This window comes from Nerophis ophidion, linkage group LG13 (genome assembly GCF_033978795.1).
Source record: "Nerophis ophidion isolate RoL-2023_Sa linkage group LG13, RoL_Noph_v1.0, whole genome shotgun sequence".
Classification (NCBI taxonomy): Eukaryota; Metazoa; Chordata; class Actinopteri; order Syngnathiformes; family Syngnathidae; genus Nerophis; species Nerophis ophidion.
Genome location: NC_084623.1, coordinates 14899785 through 14927622, shown reverse-complemented (window position 1 = coordinate 14927622; position 27838 = coordinate 14899785). Strand labels below are relative to the sequence as shown.

At 40.1% G+C, this 27838-nt stretch overlaps 2 protein-coding genes across 4 annotated transcripts in view; one reads left to right on the top strand and one right to left on the bottom strand.

The window, feature by feature from the left end:
* dnah7 (dynein, axonemal, heavy chain 7) overlaps positions 1 to 18568 on the top strand; it is a 196503-nt gene extending 177935 nt beyond the window's left edge. Inside the window, exons 64-66 of the mRNA XM_061918446.1 lie at positions 210 to 387; positions 8198 to 8301; positions 17804 to 18568. Of these exons, the coding sequence (XP_061774430.1) occupies positions 210 to 387; positions 8198 to 8301; positions 17804 to 18010 (489 nt within the window). The 3' untranslated portion in view covers positions 18011 to 18568. The remainder of the gene's footprint in view (positions 1 to 209; positions 388 to 8197; positions 8302 to 17803) is intronic.
* A 3897-nt stretch (positions 18569 to 22465) lies between these two features.
* Positions 22466 to 27838, bottom strand: part of slc39a10 (solute carrier family 39 member 10) — an 83213-nt gene continuing 77840 nt past the window's right edge. For 2 of the 3 annotated variants that reach the window (XM_061918443.1, XM_061918444.1), the window contains exons 11-12: positions 26613 to 26803; positions 22466 to 24465 (exon numbers count right to left, since the gene is read on the bottom strand). In XM_061918443.1, the coding sequence (XP_061774427.1) occupies positions 24313 to 24465; positions 26613 to 26803 (344 nt within the window). In that variant the 3' untranslated portion in view covers positions 22466 to 24312. The remainder of the gene's footprint in view (positions 24466 to 26612; positions 26804 to 27838) is intronic. The other variant, XM_061918445.1, reaches the window with a different exon arrangement.

Genomic DNA, 27838 nt, shown 5'->3' with positions numbered 1-27838 from the left:
AACTTGAGGGTTGCAGGTTCGATTCCCGCTTCCGTTATCCTAATCACTGCCGTTGTGTCCTTGGGTAAGACACTTTGCCCACCTGCTCCCAGTGCCACCCACACTGGTTTAAATGTAACTTAGATATTGGGTTTTGCTATGTAAAGCGCTTTGAGTCACTAGAGAAAAGCGCTATATAAATATAATTCACTTCACTTCTGTGTGTACAGGAATGGTTCGATCAGGGGACACCTGCTGTATTCTGGGTTTCTGGATTCTTCTTCACGCAGGCCTTCCTCACTGGCAGTCAGCAGAACTACGCCAGGAAACACACCGTTCCCATTGACTTGCTTGGTTTTGACTTTGAGGTCCTGGACGACATCAAGTACAAAAGGGCTCCAGACGATGGTAAGATCAAGACAGGGTATGAAAAAGTTACACCGTTAATTATAGGTCAAATTAAGCATATCATTATTGTGGTTTTGCAGACAATAATGCTGTTGGAGTATAGCAATTATGTGAAAATCAATATATTGTGAACATTTTTGGAAAACATTTACTATATGTAAGTGAAGAATTTATAGCATTTTTATGACATTGTTGGTATCAGTCCGACACAGGCAAATACAGGGTCAGTGTTGATGATACTGATTAAAGCTGCGATGAATCATTGATTATTTTCATTAATTCAATTAGGAAAAAAAGCTTTGTTTTTTTAAATTCTGCTGATTCAATCAAGCATTTGAGTTTACCTGATACATTGATAACATCCAGACTGCATGGAGTGCGAAGAACACACATACTGTAGTGTTTGTGTGCGTGTGTGTGCGTGCATTAGAGATGCGCGGTTTGCGGTCTCATCCGCGGGGTCGGGCGGTTGGCATGACGAAAAAATAGATTTTAATAAGATTCGGGCGGGTGGCGGTTGAACCATCCAGAAATATTTGATGTGCATGGTTCTTTTGCCATTCAAAGTGCCATTTAATACCTGCGTCATAAAGCGTAGATGACAATAGGAGACATTATTATTCTCTTGAATGACTGCCAGCAGTCACCCAGATAATAAGTATTAGGGCATGCTGTAAACCCATTGGCTTTGTCACTTGCTACAACATGTACGATCTGCTTGTCAGTCCAGCATCATGTTGTGTGTGGCTTCCGAGGCAACACGCACACGATTGCAAGGCATACTGGGTGACACAGAGTACACTAATGGTTGTGATATAAACAATTTTAACACTCTTAGTAATATGCGCCACGCTGTGAAGCCACACCAATTAAGAACGACAAACACATTTCGGGAGAACATCCTCACAGTAACACAACATAAATGTAACACAACAAATACCCATAATCCTTTGTATTCTGACACTTCCTGACTATTTTATACACCCCGCTAGCAGCAAACCCCCCCCTGCGTCGGTAAGGTGGGCAGGGTTGGGGGCGCGGGGGTGTAAAATATATTCAGGAAGTGTGACGTATACAAAGGAGTATGGGTATTTGTTGTGTTGCCTTTATGTTGTGTTACTGTGAGGATGTTCTCCCGAAATGTGTTTGGCAATCTTGTTGGGTGTGGCTTCACAGCATGGTGCATATTAGTAAGTGTTAAAGTTGTTTATATCACAACCATCAGTGTACTCTGTATCACCCAGTATGCCTTTCAATCTTGTACGTGTGATTGCGGAAGCTGCACACAACATGTTGCCGGACCAACAATCGGTTCATACATGTTGTTGAAGGTGTCTAAGGCAATGGCTTCATAGCACGTCCATATTCTTGTAAACAGGATGAACGCTATTGGACAGTCGCGGGAACGTTAGTGGTTCCAATTGTCATCATTACTCTGTGAAACAGGTTTAAATAGCTATGTGAGTGGTAAAGGCGGACAACCTCTGATGTATTTCAGCGGGTGGTTTGCGGGCGGGTACGGTCCTGATAAATTGTTGGTTCGGGTGGACGGCGGGTGGATGACGACTTTGGTGATGTGGATGCGGATGATATAATTGCCTTTCCGCGCATCTCTAGCGTGCATGTATGCTAGTGTATATATGTAAGTGTATATACTGTGTGTATGTATGTATATATACATGCATATATGAATGTGTATGTATGTTGTGTATATACAGTGGGGCAAAAAAGTATTTAGTCTGCCACTGATTGTGCAAGTTCTCCCACTTAAAATGATGACAGAGGTCTGTAATTTTCATCATAGGTACACTTCAACGGTGAGAGACAGAATGTGAAAAAAAATCCAGGAATTCACATTGTAGGAATTTTAAAGAATTTATTTGTAAATTATGGTGGAAAATAATTATTTAGTCACTTCAAACAAGGAAGATCTCTGGCTCTCACAGACCTGTGTCCTCCACTCGTTACCTGTATTAATGGCACTTGTTTGAACTCGTTATTTGTATAAAAGACACCAGTCCACAGCCTCAAACAGTCAGACTCCAAACTCCACTATGGCCAAGACCAAAGAGCTGTCGAAGGACACCAGGAAAATAATTGTAAATCTGCACCAGACTGGGAAGAGTGGATCTACAATAGGCAAGCAGCTTGGTGTGAAAACATCAACTGTGGGAGCAATTATCAGAAAATGGAAGACATACAAGACCACTGATAATCTCCCTCGATCTGGGGATCCACGCAAGATCTCATCCCGTGGGGTCAAAATGATCATGAGAACGGTGAGCAAAAATCCCAGAACCACACGGGGGGACCTGGTGAACGACCTGCAGAGAGCTGGGACCAAAGTAACAAAGATTACCATGTGTAACACACTATGCCGACAGGGAATCAAATCCTGCAGTGCCAGACGTGTCCCCCTGCTTAAGCCAGTGCATGTCCAGGCCCGTCTAAAGTTTTCCCGAGAGCACATGGATGATACAGCAGAGGATTGGGAGAATGTCATGTGGTCAGATGAAACCAAACTAGAACTTTTTGGTATAAACTCAACTCGTCGTGTTTGGAGGAAGAATAATTGAGTTGCATTCCAAGAACACCACACCTACTGTGAAGCATGTGGTGGAAACATCATGCTTTGGGGCTGTTTTTCTGCTAAGGGGACAGGACGATTGATCCGTGTTAAGGAAAGAATGAATGGGGCCATGTATCGTGAGATTTTGAGCCAAAACCTCCTTCCATCAGTGAGAGCTTTGAATGGTTGACCAAATTCTAATTTTCCACCATAATTTACAAATAAATTCTTAAACATTCCTACAATGTCAATTCCTGGATTTTCTTTTCCCATTCTGTCTCTCACAGTTGAAGTGTACCTATGATGAAAATTACAGACCTCTGTCATCATTTTAAGTGGGAGAACTTGCACAATCGGTGGCTAAAAAAATACTTTTTTGCCCCACTGTCCAAAAATACATCAATTTGATTAGTTTTAATCAGGCCCTTAAGTAATCCAGCATTGATTGATTGATTGATACTTTTATTAGTAAATTGCAAAGTACAGTACATATTCCGTACAATTGACCACAAAATGGTAAGCAGTTACAAAAGTAAAACATTATATTGCTGAATAGACAATGTGTCTAATATTTCTTATTTATGTAAGTTTGGTTGAGATGACAGTCTCCTGAAAATGATGGAAAGTGTCACTCTTCATAGCAACTGAGACTTTGGTGAAAGTTGAAATTGACACATACCACATTTTAAGATATTCACCAACATCTGGCAGCTAAATAGGGCGCGCTCCAAATTCGTCACGTTTCATGCGTCAGGTAAACTGTGACAAATGGGGCCATATGAATCCCCCTTCCCACTGCAGATTAGGCCCATCATGCATTAAAAAATGAGTCTGTATATCAACACTTATAATATCACAAGTTATTGCTGATTAGCGCTCCATGCTCGTTCTTGTTCCATCACAATGATTTCAAAGCTGATGTTTTTATGCAAAATTAGCTTTTCTGCTTTGAAGCGGGAATAAGAGGAAAAGTAGACGTGATCAAGTGAAGGGGAGGACGACTAATGAGTCCAAGTTGAAGCTCACTTCCCCGAAGACGAGGGCAAGAGTGGGCGAAGACGAGAAGAATGTGATGCTAACTGACAGTAGGCTGACTGAATAGGAAGAAAACATCCCAGCGTGGCATCAACATGCAGGACGACGTGGGCCCCATGCTGGGCATCAAACTGTCAAAAGTCTCAGACAGCTTTACCCTTCAATCAACCCCCAACCGGGCTCCATCACGCTAACGCGGCGAGGCTGCTAATGTCATCACGCTGACATACATCATCTTGATATGCTTTTTCTCATCATCTCTCTGCATATGAAGAAACTTAGGAAAGAAATACTTCTCCTCTTGGAGTTTGCCACGTCCCAAACCTGATCGATCAGAGATATTACAAACCGTTTTATCATTATCGGATCAAAGTTTTTGTTGTTGTTGTGTTATTCATGTTGTTACTTTGTTGAATAAGTTGTTAGATGCAGGAAACAATTACGGACAAAAAGCCAACGACAGCCAATAACAGAAAAGTAGTGTCTGCTTTTCTTAACTTATTTTGCATCATTATCTTCAAATTTAAAAAAAATATATATTTGCATGTCTAAAAACACATTATTTCAAGTTAAAACTTTTGGCAGTAATATTCCAACCTGCGCAATCCACACACTTTCACTCAGAGCACCCGTAATTTGCACTCTACAAGTGCTGAGTCAATTTTGTCAGAGTTAGTTTGTGACCAACCCCAAGATGCAGAGAAGGAGGCAGGCTTTGAGTACAAAAACATGATTTAATAAAACACTAAGACAAGAGCAAACAAACGGGTACAATCAAAAAGCGCGCACAAGGCGGATGACAAACTTGGCTATGAACAAACAAACTTGGAAGCGGGGAACAAAAGACAGTAAGATATAAATACTAAAACCAGAACAAAACCAAAAGGGTACAAACAAAAAGCGCACACAAGGCGGATAACAAACTTGGCTATGAACAAACAAACTTGAAAGCAGGGAACAAAAGACAGTAAGCTACAAATACTAAAACAAGACAAAACCAAAATGGTACAAACGAAAAGCGCGCACCAGGCGGATAACAAACTTGGCTATCAACAAACAAACTTGGAAGCAGGGAACAAAAGACAGTAAGCTACAAATACTAAAACAATAAGTGAAGTGAAGTGAATACAAAACCAAATGGGTACGAACAAAAAGCGTGCACAAGGCGAATAACAAACTTGGCAATGAACAAACAAACTTGGAAGCAGGGAACAAAAGACAGTAAGCTACAAATACTAAAACAAGCACAAAACCAAAAGGGTACAAACAAAAAGTGCGCACGTGGCGGATAACAAACTTGGCTGTGAACTAACAAACTTGGAAGCTGGGAACAAAAGACAGAAAGATATAAATACTAAAACAAGAACAAAACCAAAAATGGTACAAACAAAAAGCGCGCACAAGGCGGATAACAAACTTGGCTATGAACAAACAAACTTGGAAGCAGGGAACAAAAGACAGTAAGCTACAAATACTAAAACAAGAACAAAACCGAATGGGTACGAACAAAAAGCGCGCACAAGGCGGATAACAAACTTGGCAATGAACAAACAAACTTGGAAGCAGGGAACAAAAGACAGTAAGCTACAAATACTAAAACAAGAACAAAACCAAAAACGGGTATAAACAAAAAGCGCGCACAAGGCGGAAAACAAACTTGGCTGTGAACAAACAAACTTGGAAGCAGGGAACAAAAGACAGAAAGATATAAATACTAAAACAAGAACAAAACCAAAAATGGTACAAACAAAAAGCGCGCACAAGGCGGATAACAAACTTGGCTATGAACAAACAAACTTGGAAGCAGGGAACAAAAGACAGTAAGCTACAAACCGCTACCAAATATAGCTTACCGCAACACGACAGGTAGCAACAACAATAATCCAGCCCAGACTGGATGGGAAGGCGGATTAAAATAGGATTGAGCTGATTGACACCAGGTGTGGCCAGGTGCCAATCAGCCACAGCTGAGAGGAAAGAGCGCTCAGGGAGAAACACATGAAAAAAAACAAAATAAGAGCGCTGAGAGGAAATGCAACACACACAGAGGAAGCAAAGACAAATGCAGAGGAAAAAACTAAAACAATAACCAAACTGTCAGGCACGAACCTGATAAATTTAAGGCCGTCAGAGTTACTGGCATTTGCGCATGGTGCCATCCGCAAAAAATGACAAAGAATCAGGTTAACTTACAGGTTGCGCTTGTTTTCCACGCTCAACCTGCAAGTTAACATTTGTAGTTAATCTTTTTTTTTACTAATAGAAAATAGTTTTTTAATTGCGAATCATTTTTCTACTTGCAGAAAATTGTGTTTTTTTCCCTTTTTTTTTTAAAAATTTAAATAAAAAAATTTTGCCAATCGTTCGGGTGTGAGTAAATATATCATTGTGTGTTTTTGGAGTTTTGGCAGTAATTTCACTCCTAAATTAATAGTTGGTGGGGGTTTTTTAAACAAATAGCTGCATGGGAGGAAAAAAAATCGCAGCTCTGGTCGATGAACCAAATAGTTAAAAGGAAATAACATTATTTTGCGCTTTATGATTGAAATAATCCCACTCTTCGGATTTTTGGGTTTCATTTTGATCATCCCTTCTGACTTCTTTCCAGACAAGCTGTCACTTGTGAGGCAAAAGAATCAAACGACGCGGCGGATGAATCGGTCTCATGTTTTTCCTTAAAGTGACGCACATATCGCACGTCACAGTATCACTTCTGATGCTTCAGTATCGTCTGACCCATCAATACTCAAAAGTATCTGCAATAATGGCACAGTATCGGATTAATGCCAACATTCCCACAACTACCGAAACAAAACTCTAGATCTGTGGTTCTTTAACTTTTTTCATTTTGAACACACTTGGCTCTCCAAGTACCACTCTGGGGCGGTATAGCTCGGTCGGTAGAGTGGCCGTGCCGGCAATATGAGGGTTCCAGGTTCGATCCCGGCTTCCACCATCCTAGACACTTTACCCACCTGCTCCCATTGCCACCCACACTGGTTTAAATGTAACTTAGGTATTGAGTTTCACTATGAAAAGCGCTTTGAGTCACTAGAGAAAAGCGCTATATAAATATAATTCACTTCACTACACCATAATGACCAACATTAAAATACAGTGGCGTAATAGGTCTAAGTATTCATGAAAAACAAGGCAGGGGTTTTATTTAACAAGTATATTCAATATTTTGGCCACTTAAACATTACATTTATGAAAGAGTATTGTTAGGAATTCTGTTCACTTTTTTGGTAAGGGCACACAGGCGCTCCGCTTTCATGAAACGTCTCTCAACTGCATATATCAGTGTTTTTATTAAGTAACACATTAATTACTTTCCCTCGTAATTGTTTACATTTTTGAAAGAGTAATGTTAGGAATTCTGTTACTTTTCTTTGGTAAAGGCACCGCCTTTTAAAGGCACACATGCACTCCGCTCTCATGAAACATCTCGTAACTGCCTATTCCTGTATTTATATTAAGTAACACATTAATTACTTTCCCTCTTAATTGTTTACATTTCTGAAAGAGTAATGTTAGGAATTCTGTTACTTTTTTTGGTAAGAGCACCGCATTTTAAAGGCACACACGCACTCCGCTTTCATGAAACGTCTCTCAACTGCCTATGCCAGTGTTTTTATTATGTAACATATTAATTACTTTCCCTCATAATTGTTTGCATTGATGAAAGAGTATTGTTGTCCGCCATCCGAGTCACTGCCGCTGTGTCCTTGGGCAAGACACTTTACCCACCTGCTCCCATTGCCACCCACACTGGTTTAAATGTAACTTAGATATTGGGTTTCACTATATAAAGCGCTTTGAGTCACTAGAGAAAAGCGCTATATAAATATAATTCACTTCACCATAATGACCAAAATTGAAATATAGTAGCGTAGTAGGCCTAAGTATTCATGAAAAACAAGGCAGAGGTTTTATTTAATATTTTGGCCACTTAAACTTTACACACAGTTTGAACAGTAACACTGCGTTTGAATATAGGGAAATTATTTTACATTACAATATTTAATTAAATTAATATTTGGCGTACTACTAGATAACTAATATCATTTGTCTATAGTTCATAATTGTATGTTTTATTGTGTAATTCTACTGAAGTACTGTAGTTCATTCTACTGTTTGCAGTACCAGTACTAAATACATGTAGTACTCGTAGAGTGAAGTATTTATGACTGTTCTGCAACACAGGTGTCTACATCCGTGGTCTCTTCCTTGATGGCGCTCGTTGGGACAGGAAGACCAAACTGCTGGCTGAGTCCTACCCCAAAGTCCTGCATGACACCATGCCTGTGGTGAGTAGTGCGCCTCCTAGACACCTTCTGGGTAATTACCTGCGCCAAGCACAATCATGTTTCTGTCTGTCTTATGATTCCTTATTGTCAATTCAAGTTACAGACCTACTTTATCCAAATTACATGACGTCATTCTGAACTCCCCTTTCCACTTTTTAAGTGCTTGCACACGCACACACTCCCACTACTACAAGGAAATAATGAACAACAAATCAATGACTGAAGTGACAAGCTTGCAGTTTCAGTTTCTTTATTAACCAGAGGTAATAACAAACAGGCTAACAATAAGCTAACAAACACAGCAGAGCTAAAATGCTGCAATTGACATCTTGGCCACAGGGACCACTTTTTAAAGGCACACATGCACTCCGCTCTCATGAAACGTCTCTCAACTGCCTGTGCCAGTGTTTTTATTAAGTACCACGTGAATTACTGTCTCCCTTAATTGTTTGCATTGATGAAAGAGTATTTTTAGGTATTTTTCACTTTTTTGGTAAAGGCACACACGCACTACACTCTCATGAAACGTCTCTCAACTGCATATGTCAGTGTTTTTATCAATTAACACATGAATTACTTTCCCTCTTAATTGTTTACATTTATAAAAGAGTTGTGTTAGGAATTATGTTTCTTTTTTGGTAAAGGCACATCCTTTTAAAGGCAAACACGTACTCCGTTCTCATGAAACGTCTCTCAACAGCATATGTCAGTGTTTTTATTAAGTAACCCATCAATTACTTTCCCTCGTAATAGTTTGCATTTATGAAAGTGTAATGTTTGGAATTCTGTTAATTTTTTTGGTAAAAGCACCACCTTTTAAAGGAACACAAGCACTCCGCTCTCATGAAGCATCTCTCAACTGCCTACGCCAGTGTTTTTATTAAGTAACACATCAATAAATTTCCCTCGTAATTGTTTACATTGATGAAAGAGTAATGTTATGAATTATGTTAACTTTTTTGGTAAAGGCACCGCCTTCCAAAGGTACCCACCCACTCCGCTCTCATGAAACGTCTCTCAACTGCATATGTCAGTATTTTTATCAAGCAACACATCAATAAATTTCCCTCGTAATTGTTTACATTGATGAAAGAGTAATGTTATGAATTATGTTAACTTTTTTGGTAAAGGCACCGCCTTCTAAAGGTAACCACACACTTTGCTCTCATGAAACGTCTCTCAACTATATATGTCAGTATTTGTATTAAGTAACACATCAATACATTTCCCTTGTAATTGTTTACATTTATGAAAGAGTAATGTTAGGAATCCTGTTATTTTTTTTTAGTATAGGCACCGCCTTTTAAAGGCACACACGCACTCCGCTCTCATGAAACGTCTCTTAACTGCCTACGCCAGTTTTTTTTTTTATTAGGAACACATCAATTAATTTCCCTCGTAATGGTTTACATTTATGAAAGAGTAATGTTAGGAATTCTGTTAATTTTTTTGGTAAAGGCACACACGCCCTCCGCTCTCATGAAACATCTACCAACTGCTTATATCAGTGTTTTTATTAAGTAACACATCAATTAATTTCACTCATAATTGTTTACATTGATGAAAGAGTAATTGTATGAATTCTGTTAACTTTTTTGGTAAAGGCACCAACTTCTAAGGGGACCCACCCACTCCGGTCTCATGACACGTCCTACCAACTGCCTACGCCAGATATTTGAAGTGTTTTAAGTAACACAATAATTACTTTCCCTAGAAATTGTTTACATTTATGAAAGAGTAATGTTTGGAATTGTGTTACTTTTTTAGTCAAGTAAAGAGTAACTATAACAATGAATTTTTAAGTATTTTTCCATACACTAGGTGCTACACAACAGCTAACCACAAAAGCTACTCATGCATGAATCATGATAAGTGAGTCCAATTAAACTTTATTGCAGGATAACAATACAAAATAATCATTGTTATCATGATCTCACATAAGGTATTTTTTATTTAATGTATTTTTGTTTATTTCCTATTTTGTTTCCATTTCCTGTTTTCCTCCATTCCCATACTTTAGTCTGATCCAGGTATTTCTTATGCCAGCCCTTTTTTGTCTGGACTGGGCTCGATCAATTTAGTTTTTTTGCTTTGTATCTCCTATGCTTCCTGTGCACTTCCCTGCAGCACAATTTTTGTGGCTCTGTCATTAAAGACATCTTTACTCGCACTTCGCCGGCCATCTCCGTGTCCTGGGTTCACGAACAAAGCAACCATGTAGCAAAAACGTGATAATAGTTGCTTATTACCTGCACATACAAATCTCGTTAGGAAGCGTGTTGGAACGTATCCAGTAACAAACGTGTCCGCAACTCACGACGTCATGCCCTTAATTTAATGAATTATTGTGACCGCTAGCATTATTTTGTCATAAGGTCAGTTTTCTCATTCCTACCTGTGAGGAATTTAACTTGGTCAAACCTTTTCTAACATTCCACACTACACAATGATACATGTATGATTCCTGCTAATATGGTATCACATTTTACATCACTAATTAGCGTCTTGGTATTCTTCATATGAGGAAAATGTAAAGTATTGTGAAAAGTGAGGATGATCACAGCTCCTCTGCAGACCAACAATGTGCACAATATGAAAATATTGTTCATATTTGCATCACATTTGTGTTGGTGAATGAAAGGCGACGTCACTAAAGACCATGAAAGACGGGGAGATAGAATGTGCCAGAAGCAATCCATCCCAATCCTCGCTTGTTATTTTTCCACCTTGCTGTGTCTTTTTTCCCCCCCTCCCATTTTGCTCTGAGTGATGATGAATAATCGTGCGGCTGATTATTAACAGAACATAATTAAAAATGTTTATTGTGCGCGGCGGAGAAAAACACAACAGAGGCTGCTTTGAAATGCAAATCTACACAAAAACTCGTTTGGAAGGCGATGAGCTAAAGCCTGCGATTGTTATGTTTTTATTATTGTTTTTAGCGGCCCAGTTTATGTGTTTTGCATAACCGAGACTTATTCGCAGACTGCAGGCATTCCACCTTCTTACTTTCACTTTCACTTTCATTTTCATGTCCCTAAAGCAGGGGTGCCCATTACGTCGATCGCGAGCTACCAGTCGACCGCAGGGGGGTGTGTCAGTCGATCTCGAGCCAGGCTTTTAAAAAAAATAGACCTAAAAATTAGTGATCGTCAATCTTCACCAAGACGTCACTTAAATGACATTCACGGTACCGGAGGGTCTTGTGAGATGACGCTGGCGGCTGCAAGATCATTATTATGAAAATATGACCGAGAGGAAGGCGAGAAACACTTTTTATTTCAACAGACTCTCGCGCCGTACCTTCCGTCAAAACTCTAAAGGCCGACTGCACATTTCCTATCTTCACAATAAAAGCCCTGCTTCATGCTGCCTGTGCTAACTAAATACAGAGTCTCGGAAAACTGGCGTGCACAAGCGATCCCTCAGAAAACTGGCGTGCACATCACTTGTGCACGCCAGCTTTCCGAGACTCTTATTTGGTTAGCGCAGGCAGCATGAAGCAGGGCTTTTATTGTGAAGATAGGAAATGTGCCGTCGGCCTTTAGAGTTTTGACGGAAGGGACGGCGCGAAAGTCTGTTGAAATAAAAAGTGTTTCTCGCCTTCCTCTCTGTCATTTTTTCATAATAATGAACTGGCAGCAGCCAGCGTCATCTCACAAGACCCTCGGGTGCCGTGAATGTCAATCAAGCAAGCTACGGAATTTGCCGCCAATGTTTTTCTTGTAAAGTGTATGGAAGCTGGATGAATTAGATGCCAAAAAACAACCACTTTCATGTGGTATTGTACGGAAAGGACAACTTTTTTTCTCCTCCATTTGAAAATGTGGGCGTTATCATCTATACTGTCTGATTCCAATCAATGCAAGTCATCAGAATCAGGTAATACACCAACTTATATTCTTGTCTTCATGAAAGAAAGACATCTATATGTGTTACACATGCTTGTATTATCATTAAACACATTTAACTTGTTTACAAAAATGTCTCTTTCATAAATAAATATAAATTATATATATAAATGAGGTAGATCCCCTCGAGTTGGTCAATTGAAAAGTAGCTCGCCTGCAGAAAAAGTGTGGGCACCCCTGGTCTAAAGGAATGATTTTTTGTTTCCCCTTTGACATCATCTTTTTGCTTTCCTACTAAATAAATACGCCAAAATGAATATTGATTAGATAAAAGTTTCGCACTTTTCATATTTTCTTTCATATTTTGACTGCAATTTAAAGTATTTGTTTGTGAAAAAAGCAACACTTTTGGCACTTTTAGACCATAAATTAATGTAACTAAAAAAAAAAAAAAAAATATATATATATATATATATATATATATATATATATCCATCCATCCATTTTCTACCGCTTATTCCCTTTTGGGGTCGCGAGGGGCGCTGGCGCCTATCTCAGCTACATACATATATATATATATATATATATTTTTTTTTTTAATTGTCAAAATGATTTTTAAAAAACTAAGGTGTTGCTGTGGCTGATATGTGTAGTTATGCTAGTGGTGTTCCTCAAGGTTCAATCTTAGGTCCTCTCTGTCAGGTTCAAACACTGATGACATCTATTAAACAAGACAAGAAGCAAGGAATTAAACAGAGACAGAATTAAATTTGGCTCAATTGAGGAAAAACGTCTGGGCTGTACTCTTGTACAGTCTACCAACAAGCTCTGATGTGAGATCGTACGCCTTTCCCTGATTACATTGCAAAAGCTGTTTCTAAGGCACGGGGGTCGTAAACAGCCATGGCCTTTGATCACAAACAGTTCAAAGAAAAGTTCGTATAACGGTTCAAAGAAAAGGTCGCCTGGAGGGGAGTCAGGTCTTGCTTCCTCTCCGCTTTCTAGTTCTCGGGTCAAGACAAACTCTTTCTTTGGATTACGATACATCAAAGAAACAGAACACCTTCACGTTGCTTCCCATCCTACACAGTGGAGTTCTACAAGCCTTTTGCTTGGAAGGATCAAAGACAGCTTTTGTGTGCTTGCCGGGAATTCATTGAAACACAAAGTTTTCTGATAACTTAGATACAATTATTCTGACACTCTCTTCGTCATCATTTGGGCTAGTCAACTGGTGGCCGGCGAGTTCAGTTCAAAAAACTTGTGAGAGACTCACATTTTTGCAGCAGGTCCTTCAAAAACAGCAGAATGCTTCTGTAACCAAACAAAATAGGTCAAAATCGAATGTCTACTGTAGAGGACACTTGTCTGCGGAATGTACAAAATGATAATAGGGATGGGAGCTTTCTGGAAATGTGGCTCCCCAACCAATTTAGTTGTATATACCTGATTTGTACTGTTTACAAAAAACAGATTTTTTGTTATTACCGTATTTTTCAGTCAATAGGTATACAGGCCACACCCACTAAATTTGAGAAGCAAACAAATATTTTCCATTCATTAGCCTCATCGTTCTATAAGCCGCAGATATTTACGTTGTGAAATTAGTTATTTACACAGAATAATGTACACACCCTAATTGTTCCCAAACGGTGCCTGTGACAAGGCAGTAAAACGGCTGGTCAAACAAAACGGAAGTCATCATCATGGACCCAATAGCTGCGGAAGCTAGCTCTCCAATCAGCTAAACAGACTCAATAACTCCACGATGACGTTTCGATACATTTACAAAACTTTACATTACAAAAAGAATGCCATTGTAAGTTAATAATAATAAACACTCGTAAACGTATTAGCATGTTCGCTAATGCTAACGACGCTAGAGTCATTACGTCACGATAGCACGTACAAATACGTGGGAAAACACTCCTACAGACATAACACACGGTACGGTTTAGTAAGTATGCATTGTTTTAGTTATATTGTAAAACTTACAAACGTTGCTTGGAGTGATAAATAAAGAATCCATACCTGTAAAAACGCTATGGACTGCTAGAAGATACAATAGCACTTGTACATCTGGCTCAAAGCACTAAATGGAAAGACACTGCACCACATCCGCACACTTTTTCAGTGTCTTTGCTTGTTTTCCATCCATCCATCTTCTTCCGCTTATCCGAGGTCGGGTCACGGGGGCAGCAGCCTAAGCAGGGAAGCCCAAACTTCCCTCTCCCGAGTCACTTTGTCCAGCTCTTCCCGGGGGATCCCGAGGCGTTCCCAGGCCAGCCGGGAAGACATGGTCTTCCCAACATGTCCTGGGTCTTCCACGTGGCCTCCATACGTGCTCTAAACACGTTCGGGTGGCCTCCTGACCAGATGCTCGAACCACCTCATCTTTGAGCTCCCCCCGGATGACAGAGCTTCTTACCTTATCTCTAAGGAAACAACGTATTATTTTCGGGTCTCCCCATGTCTAGCATTAAAAGATTACAGTTGGTACAAAATGCGGCTGCTAGACTTTTGACAAGAACAAGAAAGTTTGATCACATTACGCCTGTACTGGCTCACCTGCACTGGCTTCCTGTGCACTTAAGATGTGACTTTAAGGTTTTACTACTTACGTATAAAATACTACACGGTCTAGCTCCATCCTATCTTGCCGATTGTATTGTACCGTATGTCCCGGCAAGAAATCTGCGTTCAAAGGACTCCGGCTTGTTAGTGATTCCCAAAGCCCAAAAAAAGTCTGCGGGCTATAGAGCGTTTTCCGTTCGGGCTCCAGTACTCTGGAATGCCCTCCCGGTAACAGTTCGAGATGCCACCTCAGTAGAAGCATTTAAGTCTCACCTTAAAACTCATTTGTATACTCTAGCCTTTAAATAGACTCCCTTTTTAGACCAGTTGATCTGCCGTTTCTTTTCTTTTTCTTCTATGTCCCCCCCTCCCTTGTGGAGGGGGTCCGGTCCGATCCGGTGGCCATGTACTGCTTGCCTGTGTATCGGCTGGGGACATCTCTGAGCTGCTGATCCGCCTCCGCTTGGGATGGTTTCCTGCTGGCTCCGCTGTGAACGGGACTCTAGCTGCTGTGTTGGATCCGCTTTGGACTGGACTCTTGCGACTGTGTTGGATCCATTGTGGATTGAACCTTCACAGTATCATGCTAGACCCGCTCGACATCCATTGCTTTCCTCCTCTCCAAGGTTCTCATAGTCATCATTGTCACCGACGTCCCACTGGGTCATTATTGTCACCGATGTCCCACTGGGTGTGAGTTTTCCTTGCCCTTAAGTGGGCCTACCGAGGATGTCGTGGTGGTTTGTGCAGCCCTTTGAGACACTAGTGATTTAGGGCTATATAAGTAAACATTGATTGATTGATTGATTTAAGCCGCTTGTACCCGAGATCTTATCCCTTTGGTCATGACCCAAAGCTCATGACCATAGGTGAGGATGGGAATGTAGATCGACCGGGAAAATTGAGAGCTTTGCCTTCCGGCTCGGCTCCTTCTTCACCACAAGGGATCGATACAACGTCCGCATTACAGAAGACGCCACACCGATCCGCATGTCGATCTCACCATCCACTCTTCCCTCAATCATGAACAAGACTCCGAGGTACTTGAACTCCTCCACTTGGGGCAGGGTCTCCTCCCCAACCTCGGAGTTGGTGCTCCACCGTTTTCCGGGCGAGAACCATGGACTCGGACTTAATAAGTTGTTGGTGTATTTATTTCAGTATAAAAGTGTAAAAAGTGTTTTGCTTGGGTCATGAAATGATGATATTGGTGCTCCGGGACATAAATACACTTTATATTTAACGTTAAAATCTCTGGAGCCTAAATCACCTTCAGATCTAGTCCTCATTTCAAAATGTTTTATTTTTTTTAATGTTGTTTTTTGTTTGTTCGTTTTCTGCCCTTTCTTGTAAAAACAAAACTGTTTTTTTTTTTTATGGCAAACACAAAATATGCAAAATCTTCCACCACAAAAATTTTCAAAGTGGAATATTTAATGTGATGTAGTCAGAACCGTGGATAGCTCAATAATTCATTATAACATTGGTTTTGATTCAATATTATGTTTTGAGCAATGACAGTTTGAAAGAAAAACAAAACAGATTTGTTTTATTTGTCAACATTGCAACTTTTTCTAAATTACATTTCACCTTTCAGCTTTTTTATTTCACTTTTGTTAATTTTCATAGTATATTTAGAATGTGCCGTGGGCCTTTAAAACATTAGTTGTGGGCCGCAAATGGCCTCCGGGGCACACTTTTGACCCGCTAAAGATGATAAAAATATAAATCTGATAAATCTATGGATAAAAAGCAGAGCCTGGCAACGCATGCACTTATCATAACTCTCTCGCTCTCTCTGTCTCTGCCCCTCCCTCATGAATGTTGCTGCATGTGCACACCTTCACAATTAGTTTTGTTTTTAACCCCATCTTAACCCTGAACGTACATTGAAAATACACGCAACCATAATGCTGGACATTTGAGGCGTTTAAGAAACTCCTCCCAGACAGCCCGGACAGTCTTGCAAAAGAAGACATGTCCGGGGAAAAGAGGACGTATGATCCGTCTAAATAAGTCAAGGTCAAAGCTGCAGGTTAGCCTCAAGTCAGCCTGGGGACAATTGTCACATGATCATTGATGACCCGTCATGTTCAAGTCCAGGGGTCACCAACGCGGTAGCCCGTAAGGACCAGATGAGTCGCCCGCTGGCCTGTTCTAAAAATGACTCAAATAGCAGCACTTACCAGTGAGCTGCCTCTATTTTTTTTTACTCGCTTTGCTCGACATTTTTAATTCTAAGAGAGACAAAACTCAAATAGAATTTGAAAATCCAAGAAAATATTCACTTGTTGAATTTTTTTTTTTTTTTTTTACTTTGCTTTTTATAACTTTCATAAATACAATTTTCGAGGAAAAAATACAACCTTAAAAATTATTCCTATAATCATTTTTAAGGTTGTATTTTTTATTTTTAAACACGTATACCTTTTAAATTCCTTCCTCTTCTTTCCTGACAATTTAAATCAATGTTCAAGTAACTTTATTTTTTTATTGTAAAGAATAATAAATACATTTTAATGTAATTCTTCATTTTAGCTTCTGTTTTTTCGACGAAGAATATTTGTGAAAAATTTCTTCAAACTTATGATGATTAAAATTCCCCAAAAAGTATTCTGGAAAATCTAGTAAATCTGTAGAATCAAATTTAAGTCTTATTTTAAAGTCTTCTGAATTTCTTTTAAAATGTTTGTTCTGGAAAATCTAGAAGAAATAATGATTTGTCTTTGTTAGAAATATAGCTTGGTCCAATTTGTTATATATTCTAACAAAGTGCAGATTAGATTATAACCTATTTAAAACATGTCATCAAAAATGTATTTATTGTGAGAAATCATTAAGATGATCAGTGTTTCCACAAAGATAAATATCATTAATTATTAATAATAACATGGAGTTAAAGGTAAATTGAGCAAATTGGCTATTTCTGGCAATTTATTTAAGTGTGTATCAAACTGGTATCCCTTCGCATTAATCAGTACCCAAGAAGTAGCTCTTGGTTTCAAAAAGGTTGGTGACCCCTGTTCTGGACTTATCAGTACCAACAATTCTTTGAGCAGTTTTTTTTGTGTCCTCAGATGTGGTTGAAGCCCATCAAGCGTCAGGACATCGTGGAAAGGATGTGCTATTTGTCGCCCGTCTACAAGACCAGCGAGCGGCGAGGTACTTTGTCCACGACCGGTCACTCCACCAACTACGTCATCGCCATGACGCTCAACTCCGACGTCGCCGCCGAACACTGGATCAGACGAGGAGTCGCTCTTCTCTGCCAGCTAAGTTCCTAAGTCTTTTTTTTCTTTTTTCTTTCACTTACAGAAACACCACCTCTCTCTCAGGTCTTGCATCAGGTTGTAATGATATTGAAAGTGTGTGTCTTTTTTTTTTTAAGCACATGTGTGTTTTTATTTTACAACGGTTTCACTCCCGATACGATACAGACAATTAGCCGATATCGAGCCGATACTATATCAACACATATAATACCGTTGAACATTAGAAAAATATAAATCCAGTGATTTGTTGTTGGATCCTGAGTCTCACGTACAAGTACGGTCCGATGTGTACTCAGAAAGTAGTCTTTGCCATTAAGTTGAATGTGCCAATCTATTTTTTTTTTTCTGAAATTCTCATGACCAAATTTGGAGGTGCCATGTAAAATCGCTAATGCTAATCAGTAGCGCCTGTATGGAATATGCCATGTAAATTAGCATCAAGCTAACGCATTTGTTTTAATGCATTTTTTCGATATTGGAATGTGACAGAGAAGATACTTTTGTGTCGCTTGTAACTTAAATTGACATCATTTATGTTCACTTTTAAAATAAATAATCTTTAAAAGAAAAGCTCTCAAATAGAGACAAGTTGTTTGTTAAGCGAACAAGAAGAAACTTGTTTTTGCCGGTGTACGACCGTTATTCGCTATCGATATCGGATCAGGACACTCCGATAGTAGCATCATTTTCTCTTTGTTCATCATTCAATAAAAAGTCATTAAAACATGTTGCCAAACCCTCACAGATAAGAAATTAGGGAAACACTTTAGTATGGGGAACATATTCACCATTAATTAGTTGCTTATTAACATGCAAATTAGTTACATATTGGCTCTTAATTAGTCATTATTAAGTACTTATTAATGCCTTATTCTACAACCAGTAAGTCATAAGAGTCTTCTCAATAACCTCAGAATTTTTGCTTATTAGTATCCCTAACCCGTAACCCTTATATGGTCCCCTAGTTTCCAAATAACTTTAAATTAAGTCTTTGTTACTTTAATAGGTTACTAATTAATAGTAAATATGTTTGCCATACTAAAGTTTTACCAAAATTAGTTGTATTTTCAGTTTGTTGTCCATTTTTAAAAGGGGGAAAATATGCAAAACTGATTGACATCTACAGCACAGAATGGGATTGTAAGAAAGAAGTCTTTGCCATTAAGTTGAATGCGCCAGACTTGTATTCTGTTGAACCTCAGCAGTAGTTTTCATGACCAAATTTGGAGGTGTTGAAATCGCCATGTAAAATCGCAGATGCTAAACAATAGCATGTATATGGGATATCCAATGTAAATTAGCATCGAGCTAACACATTTGTGTTTATGCATTTTTTAGAGAGAAGTTGCAAAGTATCATACATTGACATCCATCCATTTTCTGCCACTTATTCCCTTTGGGGTTGCGAGGGGCGCTGGTGCCTATCTCAGCTACAATCGGGCAGAAGGAGGTGTACACCCTGGACAAGTCGCCATCTCATCTCAGTCATACATTGACATAATTTGTTAATTTCTTTGTGTTTTGAAGTAGACTCTTAAAAATGGCTCTCAAATGGAGACAAGGGGCGGTATAGCTCGGTTGGTAGAGTGGCCGTGCCAGCAACTTGAGGGTTCCAGGTTTGATCCCCGCTTCCGCCATCCGAGTCACTGCCGAGACACTTTACCCACCTGCTCCCAGTGCCACCCACACTGGTTTAAATGTAACTTAGATATTGGGTTTCACTATGTAAAGCGCTTTGAGTCACTAGAGAAAAGCGCTATATAAATATAATTCATAATTCACAACTAGCGAGAAGAGACATTAGCAGAACAGACTTTTTTGGGTGGAAATATGCTATAAATATCTGCTCAACACACCCCTATATTCTAGGCATAATCTTAATTTTCTTTTTGTTTCTCATGCATCCATTCATCCATTTTCTACCGCTTATTCCCTTTGGGGTCGCAAAGGGCCCTGGTGCCTATCTCAGCTATAATCAGGCGGAAGGCAGCGTACACCCTGGACAAGTCGCCGTGTTTATCATGCAATAAAAAGTAATTAAAACATGTTGCCAAACCCTCAGATGAGAAGTGAGTTAGGTTTTCAGTTTATTGTCCATTTTTAAAAGGCAGATATGCAAAATAGTTTTCATGACCAAATTTGGAGGCGCTTAAATCACCACGTAAAATCGCTAATGCTAATCAACAGCATGTGTATGGAAAATCCCATGTGAAATAGCATCGAACTAACACATCTGTTTCAACGCATTTCTTAAATGCTGGAATGTGACGGACAAGTTACTTTGTATGGCGTGCAACTTATATTCAATCAATCAATGTTTACGATGTTGATCCGCCTCCGCTTGGGATGGTTTCCTGCTGGCTCCGCTGTGAACGGGACTCTCGCTGCTGTGTTGGATCCGCTTTGGACTGGACTCTCGCGACTGTGTTGGATCCATTATGGATTGAACTTTCACAGTATCATGTTAGACCCGCTCGACATCCATTGCTTTCCTCCTCTCTAAGGTTCTCATAGTCATCATTGTCACCGATGTCCCACTGGGTGTGAGTTTTCCTTGCCCTTATGTGGGCCTACCGAGGATGTCGTGGTGGTTTGTGCAGCCCTTTGAGACACTAGTGATTTAGGGCTATATAAGTAAACATTGATTGATTGATTGATTGATATAGCCCTAAATCACTAGTCCAACACAGTCGCGATATTGACATAGTTTTGTGGACTTTTACTGTGTCTTGGGGTAATTCATTTTAAAAAGTAAGAAACTTGTTTGTTAAGCCAGCGAGAAGAGACATTTGTTTTATTTTATTACCTTTTAAAGTCAAACTCTTGAAAAAGGCTCTTAAAATGACAACTTACTTGTCTGCTTGGCTAGGCAGAACAAACTTTTTTTTTTTTCCCAAAAATGGAATGGGGACACCACTAATTTCTATGCTTAATCGTAATTTTTATTCTGTGAATCATTAAAAAGAAAAAACGTGATGCAAAACTCTCACAGATGAAAAATGAGTCGTCTTTTCAGTTTATTGTCCATTTTTTAAAGGCAGATATGCAAAAAAAAAAAAATGCATTTCAGATTGACAATACAACACAGCATGGGATGGCTGATCTTCATTAGCGGATTATTATTATTTTTTTAAGTCATTAGTGAAATTTGAACAATTAAAATAAAACAAAACAAAACAAAAAAAACTACGATTTACTCAAAACTAAGAACGACATAATACTTCCAATGTTTCAACAGACTGGAAACAAAAACGACATTCTGCCCCCCCCCCCCCCCCCCCCCCCCACATGAGTCGCATCAAAGAATCGAACGATTCTGTCAAGTGTTCAACTTTTTCACAGCAAAACAGTCAAAGTGTGGACGATGGAAGTTGGCAATACATTTTACACTTAACACTAATTATGCATCGTCGCTCTCATGCTACAGGAAGATCAGTCACGGGGGCGCCGCGTCACACAGTGACAGGATCAATACTTACACACACAAACATGTTCTAGCAGTAGAACAACCGATGGAATGTCAGCATGAAGACGGTGAGGAAGGTAACGGGGGTCAAGTCAAGCACCAGCCACTGAGGTCACACCGTTGGTTCGTTCAGACGGGACACTGACCCCCCCCGGACACCGATGGTGGGGTTCGTAGGTCGGCTTTCACGCGTGAGGAACGTTGACTGTTGATAACTGGTTGTGTCACAATTGTCAAAAGTAGGAAAAACTTTTTTTAGGCGCTCAATTAAAGGCCTACTGAAACCCACTATTACCGACCACGCAGTCTGATAGTATTTCATCATTGATATATAAACTAACATTGCAACACTAGTTGCAATTTTAAATTTCCCGCGAGGTTCTTGTTGAAAACGTCGCGGAATGATGACGTGTATGCGTGACGTCACGGACTGTGAGGAAATATTAGCGCTGCATCACTAACGGCTAAAAGTCGTCTGCTTTAATCGCACAATTACACTTTATTTTGGACATCTGTGTCGCTGAATCTTTTGCAATTTGTTCATTTAATAATGGAGACTATAAAGAAGAATGCTGTTGGTGGAAAGCGGTGGATTGCAGCTGTCTTTAGCACCGAGACACAGCCGGTGTTTCTTTGTTTGTTGTGAAGCGGAGCGGTCAAGCAAACATGTTTTCTCTCCGTCAACCAGCATCATTTTGGATTCAGGAGATTGTGATATATATCTTACCGGAGACATCAGTGGATTATTCGCCGTCCTGCAGCAGCTGTCAAAAAAGGCAGCTGTGAACTTGGCCCCTCGGCTTCTCTCTGAGACACTGCGTGTTCACCGCAGCCATCCGACCTCGAGGTATGTCTTTACAATCTCACTAAAACACTATTAAAACAATAAGCAGATAAGGGATCTTCCAGAATTATCCTAGTAAATGTGTCTAATTACATCTGAAATTCTCACACTGCCGCCGCCCGGGGCCGTCGCTTTTTTTTTTTCTAGGCCTTCACTATCAATATCCTAATTCACAAATCTTTCATCCTTGCTCAAATTAATGAGGAAATTGTCGCTTTCTCGGTCCAAATTGCTCTTACTGCTGGTGGCTCCCATTATAAACAATGTGAATATGTGTCGAGCCCTGCAGCTCGTATTTCCGGTGCAGGCAAGGCTTTTCTAATAGCAACCAAAAGTAGCGAACTTTTTCATCGATGTTCTCTACTAAATCCTTTCAGCAAAAATATGGCAATATCGCGAAATGATCAAGTATGACACATAGAATGGACCTGCTATCCCTGTTTGAATAAGAAAATCTCATTTCAGTAGGCCTTTAACGTCACGATAAAAATGCGTGGACAGTTGCCGATGTGACGCAACACCCGTCAGATGAAAGAAACACGACCTTGGTTACCGAATCAAACGCACCTAAATCAGAATGGCATATTTTGTAAGAATGTTGGTGTTTATTGAAGCCGCTGAGTATCTGTCAGTGGAACTTGTGAACGTCATGTCGACATCAGTGGAAAAAAGCTTGCACGTTTACTTGTGAAAGAGAATTGCTGAAAATAAATCAGGATGTGAGATTCTGCAAAATTTCTTATTTATTTTGTGAGAAAGCCCACTTTTATTTATTTATCCGACACAACCACGAATCTGCTTTTGATAGAATGGACCTGCAATCCCCGTTTAAGTAGGAAAATCTCATTTCAGTAGGCCTTTAACATCACGATAGAAATGCGTGGACAGTTGCCGATGTGACGCAACACCCGTCTAACGAAAGAAACACGACCTTGGTTACCGAATCAAACGCACCTAAATCAGAATGGCATATTTTGTAAGAATGTTGGCGTTTATTGAAGCCGCTGAGTAATCTGTCAGTGGAACTTGTGAACGTCATGTCGACATCAGTAGAAAAAAGCTTCCACGTTTACTTGTGAAAGAGAATTGCTGAAAATAAATCAGGTTGGTAGATTCTGCAACATTTCTTCTTTATTTTGTGAGAAAGCCCGCTTTTATTTATTTATCCGACACAACCACAAATCTGCTTTTGATAGAATGGACCTGCTATCCCCTTTTAAGTAGGAAAATCTCATTTCAGTAGGCCTTTAACATCACGATAAAAATGCGTGGACAGTTGCCGATGTGACGCAACACCCGTCTAAGGAAACACGACCTTGGTTACCGAATCAAACGCACCTAAATCAGAATGGCATATTTTGTAAGAATGTTGGTGTTTATTGAAGCCGCTGACTATCTGTCAGTGGAACTTGTGAACGTCATGTCGACATCAATGGAAAAAAGCTTGCACGTTTACTTGTGAAAGAGAATTGCTGAAAATAAATCAGGTTGGTAGATTCTGCAAAATTTCTTATTTATTTTGTGAGAAAGCCCGCTTTTATTTATTCATCCAACACAACCAAAAATCTGCTTTTGCAAAAGAATGAGCGTGATTATGAAGGAGAACAAGAAGAATTTGACATAAGTGGGGATTTTTGTGACACAAACACACAAGTTCCACTGACACAAGTTCCACTTTTTAACTGGGAAAAAAATGATGAGAAAAAGGTGTTTTAGACGAGCGGTGAAGGTTTAAAGTGGTTCAGGTGGCGTTGCCGCCGCTCCAGTGGCCGGGTCTTGGCTGTGACGCGGCGTCCTGATGAGGGATGATGATGGCGAGCACGCCACAGGTGCGCGCGGACACACGGGGGACGATGACGAGCATGCACGTCGGCGTGCGCGTAAACATGAGATTTTTGGAATGGAGGCACGGGGTCGTTTCAACGCGACTCTGTCAGAAGAAGAATACTAATACTTCAGTTTTCACGTTCTTCCTCTTTAAGAAAAGAAAGAAGAAAACAAACACTAAAAGCCAAAGTCGAAAACTATACGGTCTTCGAAGATGGCGATGAGCAGCATGATGGCGAAGCCGGTCAGCAGGCCCAGGTTCTGCAGGACAAAGTGACCCAGCTGGCAGCGTTTGTGCTCCTCGCTGTCGCCGTGAAGCATCTCTGGCAGCTGCAGGGGAAGGAAGACAACGTTCACAAGGTGACCATCACTCTATACTGAGGATTTTCTGATACCGGGTAAAACTCAGGCTGGTATCGGCGATACGGATTTGATACTTTGTGCAAATACACATTCTATTTGTGTGTGGTGAAATGTAAAAAGTAGTGTGTGCAGTAGGGAAGGGATTCATACACATTCCTGGGTGGATCTCGTGTGAGAGGAAGAGGGGGGTTAATCATTTTCAAATGCAGTCTGCTGAAAATCTGTAGTCAAAATTGGAATTGCCATGAAACCCATTTTAAGATACAGTGGGGCAAACAAGTATTTAGTCAGCCACCGATTGTGCAAGTGCTCCCACTTAAAATGATGACAGAGGTCTGTAATTTTCATCATAGGTACACTTCAACTGTGAGAGACAGAATGTGAAGAAAAAAAATCCAGGAATTCACATTGTAGGAATTTTAGAGAATTTATTTGTAAATTATGCTGGAAAATAAGTATTTGGTCAACCATTCAAAGCTCTCATTGATGGAAGGAGGTTTTGGCTCAAAATCTCATTCTTTCCTTAACACGGATCAATCTTCCTGTCCCCTTAGCAGAAAAACAGCCCCAAAGCATGATGTTTCCACCCCCATGCTTCACAGTAGGTATGGTGTTCTTGGGATGCAACTCAGTATTCTTCTTCCTCCAAACACGACGAGTTGAGTTTATACAAAAAAGTTCTATTTTGGTTTCATCTGACCACATGACATTCTCCCAATCCCCTGCTGTATCATCCATGTATCCATTTTGGTATAAACTCAACTCGTCGTGTTTGGAGGAAGAAGAATACTGAGTTGCATCCCAAGAACACCATACCTACTGTGAAGCATGGGGGTGGAAACATCATGCTTTGGGGCATGTATTGTGAGATTTTGAGCCAAAACCTCCTTCCATCAGTGAGAGCTTTGAATGGTTGACCAAATACTTATTTTCCACCACAATTTACAAATAAATTCCTAAAAATTCCTACAATGTGAATTCCTGGACATTCTGTCTCTCACAGTTGAAGTGTACCTATGATGAAAATTACAGACCTCGGTCATCATTTTAAGTGGGAGAACTTGCACAATCGGTGGCTGACTAAATACTTTTTTGCCCCACTGTATTTAACACTCTACTGCCACCTGGTAGCTAAAGTGCATAGTGCACCCCCCTGATTGGTCACATTTCATGTGTCAGGTAAACCGCGACGAATGGGGCCACATGAATCCTAGTCCAACTGCATCTCAAATATCGCAGCTCTTGGGGAAATCATCTTCAAGCACAAAGTCACTGGGAGAAACAGTCTCTTATTTTCCAGACCGTGAAGCCGCTACTCTTTACCCACGCTTTGAACCCTGCGGCTTATAAAAACGGTGCAGCTAAATTGAGGATTTTTCTTCGTTTCGTATTCAACACACACAGACATACTGAAAAGGTGTCTTCCTACTCAGTGGCTGAGTGGTTAGAGTGTCCGCCCTGAGATCGGTAGGTTGTGAGGTCAAACCCCGGCCGAGTCATACTAAAGACTATAAAAATGGGACCCATTACCTCCCTGCTTGGCACTCAACATCAAGGGTTGGAATTGGGGGTTGAATCACCAAAAGTAATTCCCGGGCGCAGCCACCGCTGCTGCTCACTGATCCCCTCACCTCCCAAGGGTGATGGGTCAAATGCAGGGAAAAATTTCGCCACATCAAGTGTGTGTGTGATAATCTATGGTACTTTGTTTGTGCTATGGCGCCATCTTTTGGACAAGTTTGATTACTGCAGGTGCTGCGGGTTAACTACATTTTTTTGCCTTGAACCGAAAGTACAAGCGTCTTTGGTGTTTCTGCTCGAAAATATTCTTATTTCCTCGCTCCAAGCAATGTTTGTAAGTTTTACAATATACCTAAAACTATTCATACTTACTAAACCATTCCAGGTGTGATGTCTGCAGGAGTGTTTTCATGCATATTTGTACATTCTGTCATACTTTAATCAAACCAGCTCCATCAGCATTAGAATATTCCAACACTTTTACAAGTGTCTGTGTTAATATTATTCATTTACAAAGGCGTTTATCTTTGCGTTCTTTCGGTTTGGTAAATTCGCCAAAACGCCAGCGTGGAGTTACTGAGTTCGCGTCTCACCATGTCCACCAAAGCCACGTAGAGGAACATCCCGGCTGTGATGGCAAAGATCCAGCTGGTGACGTTGTCGGTGTACTGGCCCACGCTGGTGCCAATCAGCATGCCCACGTAGGCCATGAGGGCCGACAGCAGATTGTAGACAATGGCCTGCTTCACCGACATGCCCGCTTTCAGCAGCACTGCAAAGTCACCTGGACACAACCACACACACACACACACACACACACACACACACACACACACACACACAGGTTATCATTTGGAATGGGGGCCAAGTTGTTGATCATCACTTATGGCAGGGGTCGGCAACCTAAAATGTTGAAAGAGCCATATTGGACCAAAAATACAAAAACAAATATGTCTGGAGCCGCAAAAAAAATAAAAGCTATATTACATACAGATAGTGTGTCATGAGATATAAATTGAATTAAGAGGACTTAAAGGAAACTAAATTAACTCAAATATAGCTAGAAATGAGGCATAATGACGCAATATGTACATATAGCTAGCCTAAATAGCATGTTAGCATCGATTAGCTTGCAGTGACCAAATATGTCTGATTAGCACTCCACACAAGTCAATAACATCAACACAACTCACCTTTGTGCATTCATGCACAACATTAAAAGTTTGGTGGACAAAATGAGAGAGAAAAAGAAGTGGCATAAAACACGTCTTAGAGAGTCGGGGAAAGGTATACATGTAAACAAACTACGGTGAGTTCAAAGACCGCCAAAATTAGTAGGACAAAACGGCGCTCGCCAAATACTTGAATCAGTGAGGCATGTTTAATAAAACAGTGTGCTTTATAACAGTGGTCCCCAACCGGTACCGGGCCGCAGAAGAATTGAATTTTTTATTCATTTTTATTATTTTATTAAATCAAAATAAACACATTATACACTTACAATTTTTGCACCAAACACAAAAACCTCCCTTTTTCATGACAAAAACGTCCCTTTTTTATGACAAAGAAAAAAGAAAAGAAAAAAAAAACAAAAAACAGGATCCCCACCTCCGGGACAAATTATTAAGCGTTGACTGGTCCGCGAATACAAAAAGGTTGGGGACCACTGCTTTATAACAAATAGCGAGGTTTGTGTCATGTTTGTCCTCCGACAGAAACTATATTAAAACAAAAAACATATATTTTTTATATTTTTTCCCCCTCATCTTTTTCCATTTTTCATACATTTTTGACAAAGCTCCAGAGAGCCACTAGGGCG